Source organism: Palaemon carinicauda, chromosome 1 (genome assembly GCF_036898095.1).
Source record: "Palaemon carinicauda isolate YSFRI2023 chromosome 1, ASM3689809v2, whole genome shotgun sequence".
Lineage (NCBI taxonomy): Eukaryota > Metazoa > Arthropoda > Malacostraca > Decapoda > Palaemonidae > Palaemon > Palaemon carinicauda.
This window is the reverse complement of record NC_090725.1, coordinates 98,839,819-98,866,806: the sequence shown is the minus strand read 5'-3', so window position 1 is coordinate 98,866,806 and position 26,988 is coordinate 98,839,819. Positions and strand designations below refer to the sequence as shown.

Below are 26,988 nucleotides of genomic sequence, written 5' to 3'. Positions count from 1 at the left end.
ACTTCGCTCTTCTTAAGAGATTACGTCACAAGGTTGTGACGTCATAGTTCGTCAATCGTAGGCGAAGAAAAGAGCTTTACTTCGTCATGCCAAAGGGGAGAGGGAACGTCTTGGAATGCATTGACAGGATTGCTCAGTGGAACATACGTTTAGCACACAAGGTCCGCGATATACCTCAGCCTTCCGATATTCCTTCTCCCAGGGGTTGGGAAGTAAGGAAGAGGTGTCGGGCTAGGAGTAAGACAGACACGAACAAACACATCCTCCAGTGCACTGTACTATGTTTACGAGTTACTGAACCATAGCGTTTTTAACTATAATGCATTAAATCATAAAAGATCTGCCCGTTTTGGGAGATATACTCTTATGCTCTATTCTCATAAAGGCCTTAATGCACTTCCTGCTGTTGCAGCTGCAGGCGCTGCTGCACCAACCTCTACAGTTAGGTTCGTTATGCTGCCTTGAGGATGCGTTATTGCACTGACCTATTAGCACTCTCTCTTTACACTGTTACTCTTCTGAGAATGATTTAATGTTAATTTATTTATTTTCTTATTTACTTACTGAGCCATCTTTCCCTATTGGAGCCCTTTGGGTTAAAGCATCTTGCTTTCTCAACAAGGGTTGTAGCCTGGCTAGTCATAATAATAAAATAAATAGACACACCTTCAACGCAACTAGCGAAAAACTCTGGTCGGAACGAGGAGCAGCAGGTATAAAATAAAAGGGAAACTTCAGAAAAACTCTCATGAGTTTCTGAAAGTCACTCCCTCCTAAAAGACTCTATCCTGAGTAGAGAAGTCTTGATTCCTAGGAGTCCACTACTTAGGATTCTGAATTCTGACATCAATGCTTAGAGGTTTTAATTCTAGCTCTCCCAATCAAGAATTAGCCCAGCAGGCCTTGGTCCAAGAATATAATATCTTTCTAGTTAAGATTTATTTCTTAATATAGCGTCTGGCGCAACAATGTCCCAACGTTAGACGTTCATGGTCATGTAGACAAAGTCTATTGTCATAGGTAGCGAAGCGTCTGCACTGACGCTGATGCTGACGCTCCGGCCCGCCTGTCTGTCATGTCGCTTGGTAGCATGCTCTGCTGCCTGGCGATCGTCGGCGAGCCTGGATAGACTGACACTCGGCGCTATGAGCGGTCGGTTGGCGTTGAGAAGCAGGTACTCGAAGCGATGCATCCACCGTCTCCCACCGTTGAACATTGCGGCTGGTAGGCCGCTTGTGCGACAACGAGTCATCACCGGAATAGGCAGGTCGCCTGTGCGACACCGCACCAAAACCAGAATCGTGACACTCAACCGCACTGCCAACGGCAGGCTGATAATACTGCATAAACGAAGATAGTTGCCGTTTCATGCCTAACAACAAAGACCAATTAGTATCAATCTTAGGCGACACATGCAGCATTTTCAAACACAAAGCTGCGCCTTCTTCGTCGATTCTATAGCGCTCCCCACTGTCGGGAGACGAACACCCATCTGGTGGAAGCAGCGGCACCACGTCCGCGCTGCATGAATCGTAACACACGAATAATGATTCTAATTTTGTATTCAGCTTCGCGCCTGAAGCTTTATCTATAGAAAGGGTGAGCGTTCTGGGGATCGACAGAAAACGCTCGAGGGGACTTCTGTTTGGGTCTTACAAGACGGTAAACGCCAGGCTACGCCTCTCGATTCCTTTCGCCGTTCGACTTAACTTCTCTCCTGGGTCCGGGAGCTTGAAAAAGGTCTAAGGCTAGAATAACGACAGGTCCGAACAGAAGAACCCTCTAATGAATTGAATAAAATTCACTGCACTAATTTAGCACTAAAAAATTTGCATTTTACTCTTTGGTAAAAAAGATATTTTCACAATTATTTAAAACCAAAGTATACACGCTCTCAAACAAAATGACCCCCAAGAGAGAGACTTACTATTCTGTCAATGGTTTGAATGGGAATGCAAAAGTCACTGAATGCCATATAAACGCAACAAAATATAAATATAAAACTTTGCCTTAATAAATCAAAACAAACCCTTATATTAAGGGGTTCCAATAAAAGGCGAATTATCACCCGTAATCATTGGAACATCTATAATTACTATACGAACAATTTTAGTATTCTAGAAACCAACAAGTAAACAACGATACACAGAATCGTGAGCTACATCGATTGTCAAGAATACTACGTTGTATATACATTAATTGAACCGTAACCTCCTTTAATTTGTGACTAAAGAAAAATACTGAAAGGACCAATTAATTGCAGAATAATATGTTCCTTTTATCTAGTACAACTTAAAAACTTGAGTTTGTAAGAAGAATGTACTATTCATAAAAATCAAGACAAAGAGAAATCATAATATCATAATGATACTGAAAACTGCGTAACATAAAAAACTGAACGCTTGTTACTCTTTGAAAACAGATCGAAGATTATCCAAAGAAAACCTATCAAAAAGACAAAAATTTTCTTAAAATAACAAAATCCTTTAACTTAATTTATAACTTAATACTTCATAAGAAAGTATTCACTTATCATGCTTTGTAAAAAGGCAAGTCAGACTTTTAGCTTACGTCATAAGGCTGTGACGTCATCAATGGACGAGATGTTTACATCCCGCCATTATGCTTTCGTTAGGTTTAAAATAGGTTGAAAAATTTCTAATCCTACCTTTTAACTTATAAACACGTGATCACAGATCAAACAAACAAATAAGCGAACGCCAGAACCCGAAAATTAGGTGTACATCACCAAACTACAGTGGAACCTCTACCTACGATTGTCCTAACATACGAATTTTCCAACAAACGAAGTAAAATTCGACCAAATTTCTGTCTCAACATACGAAGTGTTGCTCCAACATACGAAGTAAAAAATACACTTACCCGTGGAATTTTCTCGAAAGCGTCCAGCGTCGTTTGTTGTTGACGGCAGCACATCGGAGGGACGCCAATCAAGCGTCACCTTGATCAGTCCTCTCATCTCGTGCGCATCGTGTGGTTGTCCTCTATTCGCTCAGTTTTAACAGTTTTTTATCTTGCCTTTTCACGTGTTGTTTTCTGTGTTCCGTATTCATGGGTCCTAAAAAGCTTAGTTTCGGTTCAGGAAGTAGTAGTAGTGGTGAGAAAAAGAGGAAGTCTATGCTTTCATTAGAATTAAAGCAAGAAATAGAAAAGCAATAGCGAGGTGTACGTGTTAGCGATCTGGCTAAACAATATGGCCGGAATATATCTACGATCTCGACGATCATAAAACAGAAGTCAGCCATTAAAGCAGTGAAACCTTCGAAGGGGATCACGATTATTTCCAAACGTCGTAGCCCTACCCTTGAAGAGATGGAACGACTTTTGTTAATATGGATCAAAGACAAGGAGATTGTTGGCGATACAATCACGGAAAGGAACATTTGTGAGAAGGCCAGCGCTATCTACAGTGACTTGAAGGCGGCGCGCTCTCGGGGTGATGCAGGGGAGAGTTCAGCCGATTCTACGATGGAGGAATTCAAGGCGTCTCGAGGTTGGTTCGAGAAATTTAGGAAACGGACCGGGATTCATTCAGTTGTTCGTCATGGAGAAGCTTCGAGTTCGGACACCAAGGCTGCTAAAGACTTTGTTAAAAAGTTCGAAAGGATCGTGGCGGAGGAAGATTACGTAGAGCAGCAGGTGTTCAACTGTGATGAAACCGGTCTGTTTTGGAAAAAGATGCCTAGTCGAACATACATTACCGCCGAAGAGAAGAAAATGCCTGGACATAAGCCAATGAAGGATCGGTTGACTCTTGCGATTTGTGCCAACGCCAGGGGGGACTGCAAAATAAAGCCGTTATTGGTTTACCATTCCGAAAACCCTAGGGCATTTAAAGCACATAGAATTAATAAAGACCTGCTACATGTTCTATGGCGTTCTAATTCTAAGGCTTGGGTTACTAGGCATATCTTTGTGGAATGGGTAAACGTAGTTTTCGACCCAGCTGTCAAGAAGTATCTTCAGGAGAGGAATTTGCCTTTGAAGTGCTTGCTTTGTTTGGACAAAGCACCCGCTCACCCTCCCAGACTTGAAGATGATATCATCGACGAATACAAATTCATTAAGGTGTTGTATCTTCCACCGAATACCACCCCTATCCTCCAGCCCATAGACCAGCAAGTCATCTCTAATTTCAAAAAGCTCTACACCAAGCACTTATTTAAGCAGTGCTTTAATGTCACGCAAAGCACAAACTTAACTTTGTGTGAATTTTGGAGGAGCTACTTTAATATCGTGCACTGCTTAAAGATCATTGATCAGGCTTGGGAGGGAGTAACTCGTCGGTCCCTGAATTCAGCTTGGAAAAAGCTTTGGCCCCGAGAATGTACCTGTGGTTGCCGCCGAGGAAGACGTCGAAGAAATTGTATCCCTTGGAAAGTCCATGGGTCTGGAGGTGGATGAAGATGACATCACCGAACTCGTCGATGAGCATCACGAAGAGCTCACCCCCGAGGAACTCAAGGAGCTGCAAGCCATGCAGAATGATGAGTTCCAAGCGCAGTTGAGCGAGTCGGAGGATATCGAGGAGGTAGGCCAAATCTTAGGTACGGCGAAAATAAAACAGATGTTGGCATATCATCAACACGTTGTTGATTTCATCGACAAGCATCACCCACAGAAACTTCAGGTTTGCCGTGTTGTTGCGCAGTTCGATGATGTTTGCGTAACGCATTTTAGAAAAATCCTCAAAAGCCGTACAAAGCAACTTTCACTCGATAGTTTCTTTAAAAAATCTTTAAAACGGTCTAGTGATCATGAAAGTGAAGCAAAGAAAAGGAAGACCGAATCGAGTGAAAGTGATGAAAATTAAAAATAAGAAAAGAAAAAATGTAAAACAAAATATAAAATTATAAAAATGAAAAAAAAAATAAGTTAAGTTAAGTTAAAGTTAACGTAGTAGTGTAAGTTTGTGTAAGTTATCGTACACAAAAAGGAAGACCGAATCGAGTGAAAGTCATGAAAATTAAAAATAAGAAAAGAAAAAATGTAAAAAAAAAATATAAAACTATAAAAATGAAAAAAAAAAAATAAGCTAAGTTAAGTTAAAGTTCACGTAGTAGTGTAAGTTAGTGTAAGTTTTCGTACACGTTATCGTACAAACTCATCGTCCCTACCTCCTCGCTGATCTTCCGTCTCCTCCTGCGTAGCAGTCCCTACACCTGCGCTGGCCAGTCACGAAGGTAAAGTGTTACATTAAAACCTGTTTTTTATTTATTATTTCATTATTATTATTCTTTTTTTTGGTTTGTAATATGTATTTATTATACAGGTATTGTATTAATGTAATGTGTAATTATGTGTAGCCATTTATTAAGGATTTATTATGGGTTTTTAGGCTGAGGAACGAATTAAATAAATTACCATGTATTCTTATGGGAATATTTGCTCCAACAAACAATCGTTTTAACATACGAAGCAGTTTCTGGAACGAATTAAGATCGTATGTAGAGGTATCACTGTACTTCTAAAATCCAGGTTAATCACGAGTGAATTCCAATACTTCTTGCTCGCAAGAGCGCAGAGAAGGTCTGGATTGGTTGGAATAGTTCGGCCTGTCTACCGCCAGGGTGCTAGTGTACACCTGGCATATCTGCGATTGCCACGAGATTTTGAATTTCTGCGGAGCGTCCAAGGGACTTTAGCCATTCTTATATAACCAGCGGGTAAGTTTTATGTTTAAAAATCCATAAACAATAATCAAACAATGGGTACTTCACCAAATTTGTAGACAAAGCAAACTCACAACGTAGCGAATTTCCGACGTGTTGTCTCGAACAACGGCAGGGAATTTCTGAGGACTTATGGGAATGGTTCGAGTTACCTAGTTAGAGGGCGCACAGGTATGACCACCTGGTCACCTGTCGATGATTGCCGCGAAATTTGAATTTCTGCCGTGCGTGCGACGAATCGGCGGGATTAAGCTATATATATGTCACTACCAGGGAAGTTACATATTTAAAAAGGGCCAGTCAGACTATCCTTTTGTCTCAAACACATACCTCCCCCTTGCCTTTGATCTGATGCTAATGGTCTGGTGAAAGGAGCCGAGGTAGCTATTCAACTCTCTGTGTGTCTACAAAAAGTTCTGAAGAAGAAACCTGTGGGTCACATCTTGCAGTAATAGGGCACTTACTGAAATGTTGATTGATGTTTCTTTTCCCGTAAAACCTGCCACAGAGAGATTCTAGAAGGGTGGCAAATGCCTATTCAGCTCAGCTTGAGTACAAATAAGGAGCTCAATCAAGTAAGTTCAGTCTAGCTGGTATCCAGTTTTTCAAGAATCAAACTTGACAGATAGGAGGAGAAGGATGGAATGAAAAGCATGAAACTATGTCTTCTTTGCCATAGTCTGGATTTACCACGGAGGATCGCCAAAGTTGATAACCCCTGACGACTCATCCAAGGCAAATGGATGAAAAGGGGGGGGGGGAAGAATAGAGTGAAAAGATCACAGATAATGTATACCGTTCAGCTCTTCCATTTTCTTTCTTTGTCTAAGATATTGGTGACATGCCACCGAAGGTGCCACTGGTGGACTGTTTCCCTTCCCTCCATTTTCCTGGATCAGCAGCCTCAAAATGTGTACAAGACAGTGAAAAACAAGGAGGTGCTAAAAAGCTGTGGCCCTTTATGTAGAAAAGCTTGTGAAGGATGATGGTTGTTCTTTTGTGAGGTGGATACATATCTCGAAAACAGAAGCAGTTTAACAACGGCATATGGTAAAGGCCAGACTGTGAAAGGAGGCCTTGACTGGGGCTATCGCCAATTACCACTAGATTCCGATGGGTGGGACACAGAATTTACATCTAGCTTCCTGTTCAGTTTCAGAATTTTAAGGCATTTTAATCAATACGAATTTCCCCAAAATACACACCCCTAGAAAATCACCTACCGCCAACATAGGACTCAACAACCAGCAACTCTTTCAAAAAACCATCCTTCCCTTAAAACAGATTTGGTATAGCACTGAGCAGCTGCCAAAAACCTTAACATAAAAAAAAAAAATTCCTAAAATATTAAGGGGAGTAGTTGTACTCCTAATAACATGAACCTGAACCCTTGAATCCCTAACCTGACCAGAATCTAATTCCATGTGAACTTTGGTCACTAAACACTCAATGAGAAAGGACATAGATTTCTTGGACAGAGGATATCAGGGCACCCTAACCCCATAAAATACTTTTAGCCAGTCTAAACAAAAATGAGCTGCCTTCATCAAACAAATAAACCTACCTCTGTCAAATTCCAAAAACTTTCTCCCTTATGAGGGAATGTGGAAAAGTGTTTAAGACTTTTCAACTTAATTTTATTCATTGTCCCAAAGCTAGGCAAAAGACAAAACTATTTACACCAACTTACATTCTTGGAAAGAGCTTGCAACTCACTAATATGCTTAACTTTACCTGGAGCCAAGTCCAACAGATAAAGGGTCTTTCCTGTAAGATCTTTGAAGGAAAGCCCTTCCACAGATTGAAAACATGGTCTCTTTAAATACTGCAATACTAACTTCCAAATTCCATTAAATAGATCAGAAACCCAAGATTTCTCAATAGCAAAACCCTTGAAGATATCTGTAATAATTCCTGGTAAGAAGCTATATCCAACCCAAGATACCTGAGAATGGTACTAAGGATGGAACTACAGTATAACCAATGATAGCTGAAACAGATAGTATAATTATCCTCTCATAGAAAAGGAAATGCAAAAACTTGAAAACACTGTCACATTTTCTGGACCTGAACCAATAAAAATAAACATACCACAGTCTTTGATACAAATTAATGGTAAACTGCCGCTTGGAACCTAAGATAGAATATTTAAAAGCCATAGAAAACCTTTTACCCTTTACATTGAGAATACTGTACAGTAGACAGTTTTCATGCACTTAGATGAAACATGTGTTGCCTGAGTAAACAGCTTGCAAAACCAGATTCTTTGGGCTCAAGCGTCACTGGTGACGGGGTATTGAGGTACTGTACTTACGAATGTATGCCCATATTGTTGTGCAGTCTAATAAAACTTCAGTACCTCAATTCCACGTCTCTAGTGACTAATGATACCAAAGGACCTTAATTACTGCTACCTATTACAAGCAATTCCTTTCTGACCACATCTCCGTTAGGTGAAGAAAATCTATGGTAGTGACCCACCATTACCGTGATGTGTCTGTGAAAAGCATAATGTCCAAGACCCTCATCACCAACAAAACACCCTGAGCCAAAGACGGTCATCCCACCATTTACCGAGTTACAGTTGGATCTGAGTCAACATAATACAAGTTGTGGTCAGATTGTAGACCTTGTCTCAATGTGACCAGAAATACCTCATTTTCAATCGACCCAGCGACACAAACTTCTTGAGAGATGCCATGGTCCCTGGCAGCCTTATCCACGTATGAACCGACAGTACTTTCATTTGCTTGAACATCTCCAACAAACACAGGAAGGACTGAATCCTCTTTTATAATGGAAAAGGATTGCCAACTGCTAGAGCAACCTAAACAACCATACCTGATTGATGCAAATTTCTCATAGGAATGTGTTCAAAATTGGCCAGTCGTCCAGGTAAAGAAGATCTCTTATGCCAAGAAGCTAGTCCTCGAGCAATAAAAGAATGCACACTGAGAAACCAGTTCTTCAGGTATAAAAACACTCCTATGCCCATATGTCCTCACCCTGGTATAACCCTGAGCATAAAACACATACATGAACTGATACACCTTCAAACTCTCCAGAAACTGAAGTAGTCTCCTGGAGTTTGGAGGAATGGTTACATGGAAATAAGCATTTGTCAAGTCTATAAAAAATCCTCTTTCCTTACAGCACCAAGACCATGAAAGGAGTTTCCATTAAAACTTGTTATACCTGTTGAGACATCTAAGACTGGTCTCCAACACCTTGGGCACTAAGAACTTGTAAAACCCCGGAAAGGAAATGAAGCCCTCCTCTGTCACATGCTTCTCTAGAAGTTTGTTTCTAATTTCAATTCTGACATGGCTTGGAAAATTAATAAGCTCCACAGACAGAGGGGGGATGGGGACAGGAGGGCAGAGGAATACAATATCCCTCTCTAACCCCAGAGAGAATCTATGGCTCTGGGAGAAGGCTTTCCCATACCTAATTTCCTGATTGGACTGTCATTCAGTTCTCTTAGAAAACAGACGAGTCCTGCTGGAACTCCTGCTTTGCCTCCTGTTGAGCCAAAATCCTAAGGGCCTATGGCCTATGTCTCGTTCAGACAATCTCTCTCAGAAAAACAGGTGAAGTCCCAAGAGAAAGGAAGAACAGAATAATTAGGAGAAACATCAGTCCTGCATGAGATCAATCTCAAAGCCTCAAATTGCGTTCTGCTAGCTGTCTGGTCGACAACACTATTGAACCTACCAGAATCCAAAATGGAACCCATAACAGGCGAAGCAATTAGAAAGTGCCTGAAACAACCCCACCCTGAGAGCAACACAACTGCTCCCTACACTTAACAACAAAATTAGTGAACAAAGTAGTAGCTACTAAGTTACCATCCAAAGGGGCTCTATCCAAAACAACTTCTCTTCAATAAACCTGATAAAATTCCAACTATAATACCTGAAAGAGAAAAAATCTTGACCAAAATCCCCACTCCCTCATCCATAATCAACATATTTTTAGTCAACCAACTCAAAGAACCTTTATTTAACGACTGCCTATTCTTGACACTAGCCAGGGGCTGCAGCAAATTAGTCTGATCTGTAGTCAGGATCAAGGTAGATACTGTAGCTGACCTTTCTTAATAAATAAACAAACATATCCTTGGGAGAAGTGGCTTCAACAGCAAACAGGAAGTAGAATTAATCAAGTTCCCTGCAACCTGAGACATCAACTTATCTATTTTGTCAGTAAAAATACAGTATTGTAAAATTTTGGTGTATACATTGTCTTAGGGGAGCCAGCAGAATGAGACAACAATGAAGCTTACCTGAATTCATTTCTTCTAGAGCCATTTGCAACGAGTTTCAGTAAAGCATGAAACATGGATTCATAGCCTGTCTCAGCATCTCCTCAATCAGTATTTATCTCATTTCCAAGATCCTGTTATAGTCTGGTCAGATCATACTCATTCATAAGAGTCAGTTAAGCTCTCATATTTGAAACATATATTCATGATGTAAGTCCAATTGTTGCCCACAACATATGATAAAAGAGAATGAGGATCTCAATCTTCTAACACCACCCTAATTCAATAATAAACACACATTTCAAAGCCAACTTGTAACGAAAACACTACAATCTAGATTCAAGCATTATGATAAACAACCAGCAAGTTTGCATTTCATAAATAGACTGATTTCACGTACCAATGTTGCAATCATTGCCATAGGCCCCCATATAAGTACAATAGTATATTAGAAGGGTTGAGGCGATTCAAGCGAGGGAAAACGGGAAATTAAAATTTTATGATAAAATGTCAACACTTGTCAAGCTTCGATGAGGACGCCATACAAGCCGTAAGTGAAACTCACAATAATAATACTGGTTTCAAGGAATGTATTATATACAGTAACTAACCATACGAAATACTTGTTGAGTCCATTTTAAAATATCATTAGTTACCTGGTTGCAGAAGGTTGTCAATGCTGGGAGCATTCTTATCCAAATCTGTTGTTGAAGCAGTATGCTGACTTTGTGAGGGCGTCATGGCTGGGGTAACATTTGGAGTTAGCACCGTCACCACCAGTGAGGTGTCCTGCAGTAAACATTCAGCAGATCCTCCATTCTCTACAACATCATCACAATTGGAAACAGTATTTTCAATTTTCTGAAAATTTCACAAAAAAAAAAAAAAAACATTAGGGGCCTTAACTTGAGAAATATTGGCTTTCAGGTAAAGCTTTGACTGTAAAATCTGAAACTTTTTCAAACACAATAAGAACCTTACACAGAAAACTTCAGATTAGCTTTGATAATACATCCATGAATCCATAGGTAACCTCAAATAATTTATTTATATAAAAAAATCTACCAATGCCAATAAAACAAAACAGTGTAAGGATGTTTATGATGAAAATTTATGTATATGTATGTCTATATATATATATATATATATATATATATATATATATATATATATATATATATATATATATATATATATATATATATATATATATATATATATATATATATATATGAGAGAGAGAGAGAGAGAGAGAGAGAGAGAGAGAGAGAGAGAGAGAGAGAGAGAGAGAGAGAGAGAGAGAGAGAGAGAGAGAGAGAGAGAGAGAGAGAGAGAGAATGTATTCATATGTCCAAGTGACAAAATAACAAATTAGGAAATAATTTATATTTTTTCTAACCATATAAATCCTGAAGAACTTTACTATGGAGATATATTTTGGCGAAAGCTGAAACTAGCTGTAAAACTGTTAGCAAGGTGCTACTACCCTCTGCTAGTTAATGAAGGGTGGATAGTGGTGGGTAGACCAACCAACCCCCTCACATGTGCAGCAGCTTACACAAGCTACTCTTCAATTGCAGACAGGATTTCATGGGGGCAGGTGATATCAGGCCAGTATGTGTAAAGAGCTTCAGGTTTGTATGGTTAGGAAAAATACAAATTTCCCAAAGTGTCATTTGCTCCGGCAGCAAATACAAACCTTTCAGCTCTTTACTATGGAGATTCACGTTTAGGTGGGTGGAAGTCTTATGATCAATTGGATGGTAACTGACCCGGGATCGCGACTTGTGCTTCGCACGAGCTATAGAAGAGCAGAACAGCCTGAGCAATTGCACGATTAAGTTATCCACCAGCTCCAACCAGTAATCCAACCAAGAGGCGGCCCTGGAGATTTATCTCAGATCTCTTGAAGAGCCTGCAGGGCTAGTTCCTTTGCAAATCCCTTCACCTAGGTACAGTACTTGTGTTCACTGGATGAGAGGTTAGAGAGAGAGTGTGCATGTACAGTGACCAACCAAGGTTCAGCTCAGTGGAGCATTCACCTCTACCATCTGCTCTGTGGACATCCTCCCACTGGTGGACTGGTTGAAGGAATGTCCCCAGTAATGGGTATGTCCACGTTGTCCTCTTCTACCTATTTTCCCTCTTCTGAGTCCTCTGGGCGGAAAGGGTTGTCTTGGGCCCTGGTTCCTCGCTGCTGCTGCCTGTGATTGTTGAGGACCTTTCTTCTGTCCTTGTCATCTTGCCAGATTGAAAGCCAGGGTCACAATCTGAAATTTTTTTTTCTTAAACTTTTAGGCCAATTGTTTTTAATCATTAGCTGGTTAAAAGGTTTTGATGGGAGAGCAAGACTATTTCTTTACCCTATCAAACCAAAATAAAAAGTGATGGTTTGTTACTAGTGCAGGTGTAAGTGGGGTGGCTGGTTTAAAACCCACTACCCCTCTGCTAACTAACGGAGGGTAGTTATATATCGTAAAATACTTAACGGCTGGTTTCAGATATAGCCGAAATATATCTCCACTGTAAAGAGCATAAGGGTTTGTATATATTATCAGAAAAATTCAAAATTTCAGGCCAGTTGGTTGCTTATTCTGGTTGTTAAACCGAGTCAAGCGGAGGAGAACTGACAACACCCGTTCTCTTCTGAGCCAAATAGAAAAGGGATTTTGACGAAGGAAAAATCTATTTCTGGGGAGAGACCTGTGACGGCCGGCGAAAAAGTCCTTCTTTGTACTTTTTCTGATATAAATCTTCCAAATATACCAGAGAAAATTAAAAGCATGGAATGCAGAGGTTACAACCCTCGCGCGAGCACCTTGTTGGTGTCGTATATCTAACAAGGGCGTTTGTAAAACACTATTCACAGGCTGTCTTCCATTTAGATAATCCCTTCATCAAAGGGGGAGGGCCGTGACAGGCCCTAGAGAATACAGTTGGGTTACCCTACCGACACCCACCACTCGCGCTCACTAGGTCATCCTTCTGTGTTGGACTTGCCAGCAAAGTTTATAATTGTTTTGCCCAGTGTTTTTCGAAGTGATTGTCGTTTATTCAACATGACTGACGTTGATACTTCACCCTTACCAATGTTAAGTACCATAGTTTTGTTTTGGCAGCTTTTGACAGTACCGGGCATTTGTTCTGTTTCCAATATGGTGGTTTTTAGTTTTGGAAGCGATTGTCTTGCCGAGGTATCGGCAGCCATTTTGGGTTATGTTCGCTTCGGTAAATATTCTAGTTAATTTTGCCCATCTGGTACTCTGTCATCTTGGTTATATCACTTACGTTTTATGGCCTTTTATTGTTATCATTATTTTTTGCTATGGTATTTATTTGCTTGCAAGTCCAATTTGGACCTACGAAGAATAGCGATTTAAAGAATAGCGAATTAAAGTTTAGCGATTTAGTCTGTTAGTTTGTTCTCGCCTCAGAGGCTTCGTTTTAGACTATATCCTTGTTTTTTTGTTACGTTATTCTTCGTTCTTGGTTATTACTAAGAAAAGCAATCAATTTTATTAATGTTCTTGTTTTATTGTGTGATGTTAGTTTTTTATTATGTAACCTTGAGAGCGAAAACAGAGACTGCTCGTTCCCTGTTCTACAGATATGAGTTATTCCTTCTCTCGTTTTCTTTGTTAGCTCGAGTAAGAGAGGTGAATTTCCCGTTCTCCGTTTTTATACGATCACGAGTTATTCAAGCCTCCTCTTAGTATCAGAGTTGATGATAGTACGTTTAATATTATAAACGTTTTTATTGATGTGGTTACTGTTAATATAGCTAACACTATTAATAGGTACGTTAGTGTATGAGTCATTAATTGGGGTCGTTTTATACCGACACCCTTAGCTCCGTGAGTTATGCTTAGCTCCGCCTTGAGTTATGCTCCGCTATATGGATACTCATTGGGTGAGAACTAGTTAACGTTCAGGAGCAGATTTTTTGGAGTGCAACGGTGTAATCCGGCACTCGGACTCCGGCTGAAGCCTTTTACACACGAACCTTTGTCATGTTTGATCATAATTACACCGTTACGGCCGGCTTCACGGGAGATAACACAATCATTCATTGAGGTTAATGTTATCGTACCGGGAACGGTCACGATATCACGGTGACGGGCCTTTGCTACCGGATCTCCGGTACAAACAGAGATCAAGCAGACGGCCAGAACCGGAGTTAACAATGTGATACCGATGAAGACTTCACAGTTTCATTATTACGGTCCCTTTTTCATCGAATCTCCGGCTTCACTGGAGATAACACAAACATTCAGTATTAGAGAATGTTATCGTACCGTTGAGGATCACGTTTTCACGATGACGGACCTTTGTCACTGGTTCTCCGTTACAAACAGAGATCAATCAGACGATCAGAATCAGGGTATGAACCCCTTTTTCATAAATAATCACAATATCGTTATTACGATCCTTTTCATCGAATCTCCGGCTTAACCGGATATCGTACAGGCGATCAGCATTGAGGTTAATATTAGTTTTCCTCTGGTGTTCACGTTGTCACTATGACGGACCTTTGTACCGGGGATTGTTACCGGAGCTAGCAGTTACGCTATAATAATAGGAGTTTGTATTAAAAAAAAATTTAACATTTTTTCATTTGTGTTCATTTATATAGTTGTCCAAATCCCATCTTAGAAATGTCCCATGTAATCTAATGTTGTTTTGTTGCACACTGACAGTCTCAGTATCTCAACAGCCTGATACCCATGGCATGAGCCCAGGCTGAGACAAGGACAAAATATTTGGTGAAGACTTGAGTGGCTGTAAGCAGGCTGAAGCACAGCACCCTAAACTGAAACAATTTGTCTTAAGGCTGGATGGATAGGTACCTGAAAATAAGTATCTTTCAGGTCAATGGTCAGAAGGTTCTTCCTGATGGCCTGGAGAACTGAGGATGGAGTCTCCATCTTGAACTTCGTCTGCAGAATGGAGAGGTTCAAGAGGGAGAGTTCTATGAAGGGTCTCCAACTCCCGTCAGCTTCTCTACCCAGAATAGATTGATGAGGAAGCCCGGAGAGTCATCGAAGACTTCCTCTACAGCATCCTTGCTCAGGAGCTTGGCAACATCCTCTGCCAGGAGTAGATCTTTTGATGATCCTCTCATATATTATAGTGCAGTAAGATCCGATTCCTGGTCAGCGGCGATGGACAGTCTGTGAAGGGGATCTGATACCATGAACAGAGGACTTGTACCATTCAAGAGTCGGCCCTTAAGTCAGGCCACCTTTGCCAATTGCTTCACAGGAATCCGCCTCCCTCATGGTAAGCTGTGGGACAAGCCCTCTCTAGCATGAACTTCTGCCACCGTGTCCTCTTCGGGCAGAGGGGTTACCACTCCGAGATTCTCTACGGCCTTGGTCCCAGATCTGGAGAGTTCCTTGAACTGATCCCATACGGACTTTTTCCTGAGATTCCTCTAACCAGTGAATTGAGAGTGCCCCAGACCAGTTGTCTATCCACGAACAGGTTTGAATGTCTGCCATGGGAGCTACCTACATATTTGCCAGTTCAGTACCCGAGATCGTGGCTGGTAAATTTTGCAGTCTTTCAACAAGTTTTCCTCAGCAGACTTGGGAGTTCATAAACTGAGTGTCTTTCATTAGGAAAGGGTCACATCAAGCCTAAGTCTGGGATTCTGAGACAGTAGGAAGATATCATTTATTTGCAGTCTGTGCTAAAGGAGGCTCATCCAAACTTCGTAAGTGGCAGATTAGGTTCATGATCTTAATAAAATGAGAGGCTTCCAAACTCAATACAGGGGCATCAAGTGGTGGTAAATCAGTAGAATTAGTACTTGCAAGCGCTACACTGTTCTCAGGAGAATCATCAATCGTGATTATGTTCTCTTGATCATGTTCTGACTTGATAGAGCTTTTCATCCTTCCTCCCATGTCCTTCCTTTCCCTTGAGTGATATCAGGGAGAGGAGACAGAGAAGGTGAGGGAGTCTAGATCACTTCCATAATAAGAGCGATCATCTCTATGTCTAGATCAAGAGACAGAGTAACTAAAGTCTCGTTATTTTGAACGTTTATGGGGAGGTCTACGTCATTTGCCAGATTGTTCTTCAACATCTGATGTAGGGATGATTCTTGGAAAGGGGGGAATTTATAGAACTCTGGTGGGGCTCTGTATGGATTATTACGTTCTCTACTATGCAATAGATGAATAACCATTTTCTTAGCACCATTATCACACGGAGGATTACACTCGCACGTCAAGATGGTGGCTCATTCAGTGACATTATGGTGCTTGGAAGTAACAACTTACTTGAACCTGTTGGCCTAGCAGAAATAGTTACTTGACTTCCCAGCTTTAGGAAGCTTGGAAGGAGAGGCCTGCTTGGGGCATGAAGGTATTGCCACATCTGGAGCCTGGAGGAGGGACACAGTCAATGCGGTGCGACCACCCTCATAATACAGAGATGACAAATCTCTCAACTCATCCTGGACGTTCTTTAGATGAGTTTTCTGCCGAGGACCCTTAAGCCTACAAGGCAAGCCTTTCTAGGTAAAACAATTTGGAAACTAGTAATCAGGATCTTCCAATAAGGCTACCTCGGAACAGGGGGAAATGGCAGACTCAACTCTAAGGTGCTTTCGGGAATTAGGGCCCAGGGATCTAGACAAGGCAGCATAGTCTGGAATAGAAGCATCTAGTGGATCTGGCTCTGGGATCGCAGCTACTATAGCCAGGGGCTCCGCGATAAGAACAGGTTCAATTTTGTAATGCACATTACAGACACTGGAGATAATACGCTCACGCAATTAGGACCATCGTCCTCCGTGACAGAGCCCTCAAATCAATTCTGTCATGCAAAACTTGGATGGGGGAGAACGTTCAACACCACACTTGCATTTCTTCTCCCTTATCGATGGAAAAGGAGGTAAATGATCTCTCTTAGCTCGTTTCTTCCTACAAGAATGATACTTGTCCCATTGCGAAGATGACCACTCCCGACAATACTCACATGGTGATTCTACCAAATATCTCTTTCTTCTACACGCCAGACATACCAGGTAAGGATCCACATCTATCCTGCTCGTAAAGATACCACAAGGGCGACCATTATGGCCCGGACAGGAACGCACACACTCTAAAGTATTTCACAAATAATTCATACGCAAGTGACAATTAATGATCTGACGCAAAGACATAAGCACAATCAAAAGTAAGGGTGACGAGCAGTTGATGCAATTGTCTGATCACAGGAGTGAAGGCAGAGATGTCCTATTACCTTCACAGCCTGAAGGGATGTGGCCAAACACTTGGGACAGGGGTAACCTGTCATGTGCACTGGCTACCCAGCAGCATAGCAGGACGCAATCTATCAAATCTTTTATTGGTCTGGCAATAAAAAACAAAACCAGAAGTAACCTAATTAAAAGAGAGAGAGAGAGAGAGAGAGAGAGAGAGAGAGAGAGAGAGAGAGAGAGAGAGAGAGAGAGAGAGAATATGTTTCAGTCATTCTTGAGGAAGATGGCCCAATTGCTGGGAGCTTTTGCAGTGCTAATCACTCTGCGGCGAACTCCTGTGCCTCTTCATTTTTGTCTTTTTTGTGCTTTCATGTGATTTGTTCTATACCCATCATATACAATGTGTGCTTGTTTGTACTTCTATGCATTTCTGTACTTTGGACAGGACTTCGTCTTTTGCATAAGACTCAAATGTAGACCCCTTACCTGGTGTAAGAGCATTTGCAAGAGCTGCACCATCAATCATGATAACATCAGTGGTAGGCTCTTTGTCATGGATGGCTGATGCTTGCTCTTCTAGTAGGGGCAGCAGCTGTGCCCCGATGCATCTGCCCATTCTGTGCCAGTGGTGGTGAGCAATTTTAATTTCCATGTTGAAAAAATTCATTTAAATTACTCTCTCTCCTTTGGCATGAAAATAAATTATTGGCTTCCTTTACGGTTTGCAGTGACTGTTTGCCCTTGGACTTTGCGACTGATTAATAAAAACATTTTCTTGTGTACTGTTTCTCAATAAAGTTTGTGAATTGCATCTGACCAAGGCTCTTCATAGATCCCAAGGATTCACTAACTTTGCTGTCCATAATTTCATGACTGTCAAGCACAATTAAATCCACCAAATCTTTCTCAAAAGGGCTGCCCATTTCTTTGATTACTTTTGCTAGATTCTCAAGCATTTCAAGAAACCTTCCCTGCAGTTTCAGTTTTCTCATGATTCTTACCCTTAGATTTTGGATGAGCATCACTCCATGCCTCAAACCCATTAAAGGCAGCTTAGTTCAAGACTAGCCACTATCCACCTTCTGAGAGCATCTGCATCTTCAAATAGGCCAATGGCTCCCTGATCTCCTTTCACACGAGCATTATTCTGCTCATGCACTTGGTCTATAGTCACGGAGGAAAAGGTAGAGTGGTTTTATGGACAGTGAAATTTCCATTTGTGATTCCAATAAACGTGCTGCTTTGGAAAGTCTTCATGTATCTAAAATTAATTGAAAACCACTTGGTATAAGAAGAAAGGGATGAGTTCTTGCAGCATGTCTTTGTGCAATTTGAAATTAAACTCCCAGCATGACCTGATGAAAACGAACACTATTTTCATTATTATTATTACTAGCTAAGCTACAACCTTAGTTGGAAAAGCAAGATGCTATAAGCCCAAGGGCTCCAACAGGAAAAAATAGCCCAGCGAGGAAAGGAAATAAGGAGATAAATAAACGATATAAGAATGAACAATTAAAATTAAATATTTAAAAAACATTAACAACATCAAAACAGATATTTCACATATAAACTATAAAAGGACATACGTCAACCTGTTCAACATGAAAACATTTGCTGCAACCTTGAACTTTTGAAGTTCTACTGATTCAACTACCCAATTAGAAGATCATTGCACAACTTACTCACAGCTGGAATAAAACTTCTGGAGTACTGTGTAGTACTGGGCTTCATGATGGAAAAGGCCTGACTATTAGAATAAATTGCATGTCTAGTATTATGAACAGGAAGCAACTGTCTGGGAAGATCTGAATGTAAAGGATGATCAGAATTATAAAATATCTTATGCATCATCCATAATGAACTAATTGAACGCCAAAAATTAATATCTAGATCAGGAATAAAAAATTTACTAGACCAAAAATTCCTGTTGAACAAATTAAGATGAGAATCAGCAGCTGAAGACCATACAGGAAAACAATACTCAAAACAAGGTAGAATGAAAGAATTAAAACACTTCAAAATAGATTGATCACCAAAAATCTTAAAAGATTTCTCAATAAGCCAATTTTTTGTGCAATTGAAGGAGACACAGACCTAACGTCTTCCTCAAAAGTAAATTTGCCGTCGAGAATCACACCTTAAATTTTAAAAGAGGACATTGACTCTTGTTTTCTAATCTAGCTTTCACATCTCAAGTCTCTTCTTCTCCTTCCTGTATATATGACATAATGTATAGGCATCTTTGCTCAGCTGATAGAAACTACAAGCTGTTACTCAGTGGTTTAGAAATGTCTTCATCACATGTGAAGCAGAGATATACGAATCTGCTTTGCCATGAATAGCTATTTCTGCTTCTGCAAGATCACCAGTCCAACCACTATCTTTCAAGATATCTCCTAGAATTTGAATGATGAAATTTCTAAATGCAGCCCTCCAAACATATAACTATAATGCAATGGACATTCCCATTGCATTTGCTTGGCAATTGCAAATAGAGGCTAATCAACCACTCTTAACTGGTGTTTGGCCAAGATTGATAAACTATGCTGGTGCTCTTGCAATATCCATGACATGATTCATCATTGCAACTGAAAGAGCTGCATCTCAAAAAAAAAAATATTGATGACAAACTTATTTCAATGGAGGCCTGTCGCTTCTGAGTAGCATGATGTGCTGCCCAAGATATGGTCACATTTACACTCCAACAGGCTGACTTTCCCAAGCCATTCATACTAAAGTTAAATAGGCTTAGAAAAAAGGTTATTTTTTTTTTTACTTTGCTCCACTTTGGATGACTTGAGCCAAGATTCTGTCCATACCCTTTTCATCAACGCTTGGATACTGAAACAAAGACATGCCTGTCACATCTAAGGATGTTTGTGCTGTTGTGGCACTGTACCAACTCTTAAGATATCAACTAAAGGGAGAGTATGTAACTCCCTCTTGAAGAAGACTGATCACCAAGCCCAAAGTGACTGATTAAAAGGCCTTCCTATGCAAATATCCACTTCGCAAACAACTTTTCCACGGAAAGTGCCCAATGATGAGAAAGGAGAGGGGAATAACACTGGCACTTCATAATGTTTACAGTCAGGATTATGTCAGGCCAGTTTGGAAGATAACAAAGATCCCTTTCAAGAATGAAGGAAAAGAGTGAACACTTGGGCTACAATAAAAAAAAAAAATTCCAGAGGAAGGGAAAAACCAAGCATAGCGAATAACATCAAAGGAAATGTTCATTGTTTCCCTATCAGAAGTGCGTTTCCTTCCCCAGTACGATCTCTTCAAGAGGGAACTACATACAGTCCCGCCCTTCAGGAGAGAAACTGCCGACAGTCCCGCTATTCAGGAAGGGAACTGAATATAGTCTCATCCTTCAAAAATAAACAAGTGGGAAAGAAGGTTTGTATCCTCATGGGTATAAATTTCCATTTACACCACATACTTTCCTTTGATGTGCTTCAGTTATCAAGCAAAAGCATTTACAAACACAGACACTTATCACATGTGAAGATAAGATTCAATACTGTAGTTGGGTTGAGTACCAAAGAGTATATCCATAATCTTGGCAACCCCCAAAAAAAGTAACGTTATACAGTTGGGCAGGAGGGTGACTACCCGCCTATCTCCTGCCAACTACCGCACTTACAATGTTGAAAGTTTCAATGGTTGTTCAAGCTCGCTTAAGATATATTCCTTTTAAAGGACAATGGTTCATATTTGTGTAGGAACAAACTTTTTTTTCTTAATCATATCAGTCTGACTATAAGACTTCACATACTCATTGTGATTATTGAACTTAAAATGTTATTTTCATTAGTAAAATAAATTTTTGAATATACTTACCCGATGATCATGTAGCTGTCAACTCTGTTGCCCGACAGAAATCTACGGTCGGGATACGCCAGCGATCGCTATACAGGTGGGGGTGTACACAACAGCGCCATCTGTGGTCAGGTACTCTAGTACTTCTTGTCAACACCACCTCAATTTTTTCCTCGGTCCACTGGTTCTCTATGGGGAGGAAGGGTGGGTCAATTAAATCATGATCATCGGGTAAGTATATTTAAAAATTTATTTTACTAATGAAAATAACATTTTTCAATATTAATCTTACCCGATGATCATGTAGCTGATTCACACCCAGGGTGGTGGGTGGAGACCAGCATACATGTTAACAAAGAAGCTAAGTATCCCGTATTTCATTTTATTAGTTATTAAAAAATAACATAAAATAAATAAGTACCTGGTAAGGAAGACGACTTGAACCATTACTCTGCCTTTATTAAGTACGTCTTCCTTACTGAGCGTAGCGGTCCTCTTAGGATGCTGAACGACTCTTAGGTGCTGAAGTATAAAGGGCTGCAACCCATACTACAGGACCTCATCACAACCTTTAACCTCGGCGCTTCTCAAGAAAGAATTGACCACCCGCCAAATCAACAAGGATGTGGAAGGCTTCTTAGCCGACCGTACAACCCATAAAAAGTATTCAAGAGAAAGGTTAAAAAGGTTATGGGATTATGGGAATGTAGTGGCTGAGCCCCCGCCTACTACTGCATTCGTTGCTACGAATGGTCCCAGGGTGTAGCAGTTCTCGTAAAGAGACTGGACATCTTTGAGATAGAATGATGCGAACACTGACTTGCTTCTCCAATAGGTTGCATCCATAAAAATCTGCAGAGAACGGTTCTGTTTGAAGGCCACTGAAGTAGCCACAGCTCTCACTTCATGTGTCCTTACCTTCAGCAAAGCAAGGTCTTCTTCCTTCAGATGAGAATGTGCTTCCCTAATCAGAAGCCTGATTTAGTAAGAAACTGAGTTCTTAGACCTTGGAAGAGAAGGCTTCTTGATAGCACACCATAAGGCTTCTGATTGTCCTCGTAAAGGTTATGACCTTTTTAGATAGTACCTAAGAGCTCTAACTGGGCAAAGTACTCTCTCCAGTTCGTTCCCCACCAAGTTGGACAGGCTTGGGATCTCGAACGACTTAGGCCAAGGACGTGAAGGAAGCTCATTTTAGCAAAAAACCGAGCTGCAAGGAACATGTAGCCGTTTCAGATGTGAAAACTATGTTCCTGCTGAAGGCGTGGATCTCACTTACTCTTTTAGCTGTTGTCAAGCACACGAGGAAAAGAGTTTTTAATGTGAGGTGCTTAAAAGAGGCTGATTGGAGAGGTTCAAATCTTGATGACATAAGGAACCTTAGGACCACGTCTAGATTCCAGCCTGGAGTGGACAACCGACGTTCCTTTGAGGTCTCAAAAGACCTAAGGAGGTCCTGTAGATCTTTGTTGGTGGAAAGATCCAAGCCTCTGTGGCGGAAAACCGCTGCCAACATACTTCTGTAACCCTTGATCGTAGGAGCTGAAAGGGATCTTACGTTCCTTAGATGTAACAGGAAGTCAGCAATCTGGGTTACAGTGGTACTGGTTGAGGAAACTGCATTGGCCTTGTACCAGCTTCGGAAGACTTCCCCTTTAGACTTATAGACTCTGAGAGTGGATGTCCTCCTTGCTCTGGCAATCGCTCTGGCTGCCTCCTTCGAAAAGCCCCTAGCTCTTGAGAGTCTTTCGAAAGTCTGAAGGCAGTCAGACGAAGAGCGTGGAGGTTTGGGTGTACCTTCTTTACGTGAGGTTGACGTAGAAGGTCCACTAGCTAGAGGAAGACTCCTGGGAATGTCGACCAGCCATTGCAGTACCTCTATGAACCATTCTCTCGCGGGCCAGAGCGGAGCCAACCAACGTCAGCCGTGTCCCTTTGCGAGAGGCAAACTTCTGAAGTACCCTGTTGACAATCTTGAACGGCGGGAATGCATACAGGTCGAGATGGGACCAATCCAGCAGAAAAGCATCCACGTGAACTGCTGCTGGGTCTGGAATCGGAGAACAATACAACGGGAGCCTCTAGGTTATCGAGGTAGCGAACAGATCTATGGTTGGCTGACCCCACAGGGCCCAAAGTCTGCTGCAAACATTCTTGTGAAGGGTCCACTCTGTGGGGATGACCTGACCCTTCCGGCTGAGGCGATCTGCCATGACATTCATATCGCCCTGAATGAACCTCGTTACCAGCGTGAGCTTTCGATCTTTTGACCAGATGAGGAGGTCCCTTGCGATCTAGAACAACTTCCACGAATGAGTCCCTCCCTGCTTGGAGATGTAAGCCAAGGCTGTGGTGTTGTCAGAGTCCACCTCCATCACCTTGTTAAGCTGGAGGGACTTGAAGTTTATCAAGGCCAGATGAACCGCCAACAGCTCCTTGTAATTGATGTGAAGTGTCCTTTGCTCCTGATTCCATGTTCCCGAGCATTCCTGTCCGTCCAAAGTCGCACCCCAGCCCGTGTCTGATGCGTCCGAGAAGAGACGGCGGTCGGGTTTCTGAACAGCCAAAGGTAGACTTCCTTGAGAAGAAAGCTGTTCTTTCACCACGTTAGAGTAGACCTCCTCTCTTCGGAAACAGGAACTGAGACCGTCTCTAGCGTCATGTCCTTTATCCAGTGAGCAGCTAGATGATACTGAAGGGGGCGGAGGTGGAGTCTCCCTAACTCGATGAACAGGGCCAGCGATGAAAGTGTCCCTGTTAGACTCATCCACTACCTGACTGAGCATCGGTTCCTTCTCAGCATGCTCTGGATGCATTCTAGGGCTTGGTAGATCCTTGGGGCCGACGGAAAAGCCCGAAAAGCTCGACTCTGAAGCTCCATACCCAGGTAGACAATGGTCTGGGATGGGACGAGCTGGGACTCCTCTAAATTGACCAGGAGGTCCAGTTCCTTGGTCAGATCCATAGTCCATCTGAGAATCTCCAGACAGCAACGACTTGTGGGAGCTCTTAAAAGCCAGTCGTCTGACGGAGCCGGACACAAGATCATGGTACTGCTGCACAGTCTGTGAACTGTCAACCATGGGGAAGCGAGGAAGTACAGCGACAACCCGAAACTGTCTAGACTGTCTGGGTAGTACAGACAACTCCTTATCGGGTTGCTGAGGTTGCCGCACTGCGTCACAACAAGTCACTTCTGCTGGTTGTTGAACGTCTTCCCAGTGACACACTGACTCCGTAAACAAAAAAATCCTCTAACAAGGACTAAGCTTGGACTGCATGTCTTGCAACAAAGCTCAAGGTCTATGGGAGCAGGTGTGGCAACAGACGGGGTTAGCGACTGAAGCGGAACCATTACCCTCCCTGGAAGCATGTTATGCTTAAATAAAAGTCCATAGGAGGCTAAGCAGCTTAAGGCTCCTCTCCAAATGACAGAGTCCTCAAGGGAATATCAGAAGGAGGGAGAATAGCACTTTCTCATCTACAGGAACCATATCCGAGAAAAGCTAAGTTCTCTCAGTGAGGGTTTCACTGGTGCAAAAGCAGCAGACCAGAAGGCAACGTTATGAAACTGCTTGACAGTCTTGTGAGTTGGCAACAACCAAAGATGTGTGACTGAGGAGCATGCGGTAAGGTATGCAGAGCATGCTGTAAGGTATGCACATGCTGTAAGGTATGCAGAGCATGCTGTAAGGTATGCAGAGCATGCTGTATGTAGAGCATGCTGTAAGGTATGCAGAGCATGTTGCATGGCATGCGGCTTATGCTGCATGGGATGAGGCTCATGCTGCATGGGATGAGGCTCATGCTGCATGGTATGAGGCTCATGCTGCATGGGATGAGGCTCATGCTGCAAGGGATGAGGCTCATGCCGCATGGGTTGAAGAGGATGCCGCATAGTATGAGGCTCCTGCCTCATGGGTTGAGGAGGTTGCCGCATAGCATGAGGCTCCTGCCTCATGGTTTGAGGAGGATGCCGCATAGCATGAGGCTCCTCATAGCATGAGGCTCCTGCCTCATGGGTTGAGGAGGATGCCGCATAGCATGAGGCTCCTGCCTCATGGTTTGAGGAGGATGCCGCATAGCATGAGGCTCCTGCCTCATGGGTAGAGGAGGTTGCTGCATAGTATGAGGCTCCTGCCTCATGGGTTGAGGAGGATGCCGCATAGCATGAGGCTCCTCATAGCATGAGGCTCCTGCCTCATGGGTTGAGGAGGATGCCGCATAGCATGAGGCTCCTCATAGCATGAGGCTCCTGCCTCATGGGTTGAGGAGGATGCCGCATAGCATGAGGCTCTTGCCTCATGGGTTGAGGAGGATGCCGCATAGCATGAGGCTCCTGCCTCATGGGTAGAGGAGGTTGCCGCATAGCATGAGGCTCCTGCCTCATGGGTTGAGGAGGATGCCGCATAGCATGAGGCTCCTGCCTCATGGGTAGAGGAGGTTGCCGCATAGCATGAGGCTCCTGCCTCATGGGTTGAGGAGGTTGCCTCATAGTGCTGGAACCCGGCAACTCCCGATGCGGCAACTCACGCATGAAAGCAGGAGGCGCAGCAAGAACATGCGTCTGGCAGGGTGGACTGCGCATCGGAGGTGGAGCTCTCACAGGTGGAGGGTGGGAGCAGGCAGCCGCAGTATCTGCTGAGCGCACAACCTCGGCGGGTTGTAGGTTAACAGGCTACATTGTCAACCTTCCAGCATGATACTCCTGTATGAAGGAGCAAGCTGAGACTGTATAGTCTGCAGCATGGACCACTAGGGTCTATGAAAGACAACAACAAACGGAGCTACTGTCCGTTGAGACTGAGGGTCTAAAACAGCTGGTGCGGCAACAGACGGAGTTACTGCCTGTTGCGGTACCACCTTGCCTCTCTGGGAGGTGTGCAGTTGTCGTACTGCAGCAAGTCCGAACTGACCCAGTGGCAGTGGCTACACCTAGGAGTTGGACTTGCGCGGAAGGGACCGACTTGCACTTAAAAGCTGCAAGATTTGGTCCATGGTTTCTGCGAGAAACCTCTTCCGCAGACGAGGAATAAATGGGCTCTCTCGTCTTTGTGTGGGTGGGGTGATCACGTCGGCTACGTGAGTGGGTACACCCGAAACCACGGAGGGAAACGTCTGTTCGTCGATCAAGGCCTGATGAACCCATAAGTCCTTCGACGTTACTTCTCCCCTGGGCTTGGGAGCTTATAAGAGGTCCCAGACTAGGCGAACAACTGGCACGAACAGACGAACCCTCGAACGCAACACTGTAACACTTTGCGCTTATCACTTTATCACTTTTGATTTTCTGTTTGCACTTATTTCACTGAACTCGAAACTTTAAGTGGTTTGTACCTGAAACACGCAATTCTATCCTTCATTAAAAGTTAGTAATTGCGAAAACAGTATTACAATGTAACAGAAAAACATAATGAAAGATAAATAATTCAGTGGCTGGAAAAGAGACTAAACACTAGATCAAATAAACTACGTTTAAAATCTCTCACCGCTAAAGCCTGGGAACAAGAATAAAACTCTAGAAACGTTTACCTTCTTCCCCTAAAGAGACTAGGGAGAAGAGCAAAAACGATAACAACGTTACCCGCTTGAACGAAACGTTTATCCTCCTCTCTCTCCCTCCGTCTCTAGCTCTCTCTCTCTCTCTCTTGACTTAGAACCTGAGAGATGAGCCCAAGTATATATATCGTTAAAACATATTGTTAAAGGGAAAAAAAAAAAAACTGAAAGATTTCCCAAATAAAAAGTTCTTTTATTAGAATTAAAACCATTTAAGCTAAGAAAGAATGAACAAAACGCTAGAATCGGTTTACTCTTACTGCAACGTGAAACCGTGAATACTCTCTCTCTATCGTAACGATAGAGCGCAAGTTGAACGTTCTGAACGTCAACAACTGCGGAGACAAAACAAAACGTTAGTTCAACTTTGAAAACAGTACGAGACTATCAAAGAAATTCTTTCAAAAACATTAAAATAGCATAAAATCTTA

The 26,988-nt window shown here is 42.2% G+C and overlaps 1 protein-coding gene across 2 annotated transcripts in view; it reads right to left on the bottom strand.

Moving 5' to 3' along the window:
• LOC137650070 (uncharacterized) overlaps positions 1–26,988 on the bottom strand; it is a 640,515-nt gene that overhangs the window by 596,090 nt on the left and 17,437 nt on the right. For both annotated transcript variants that reach the window (XM_068383141.1, XM_068383132.1), the window contains exon 3: positions 10,614–10,818. In XM_068383141.1, coding sequence (XP_068239242.1) covers positions 10,614–10,818 — 205 coding nt within the window. The remainder of the gene's footprint in view (positions 1–10,613; positions 10,819–26,988) is intronic.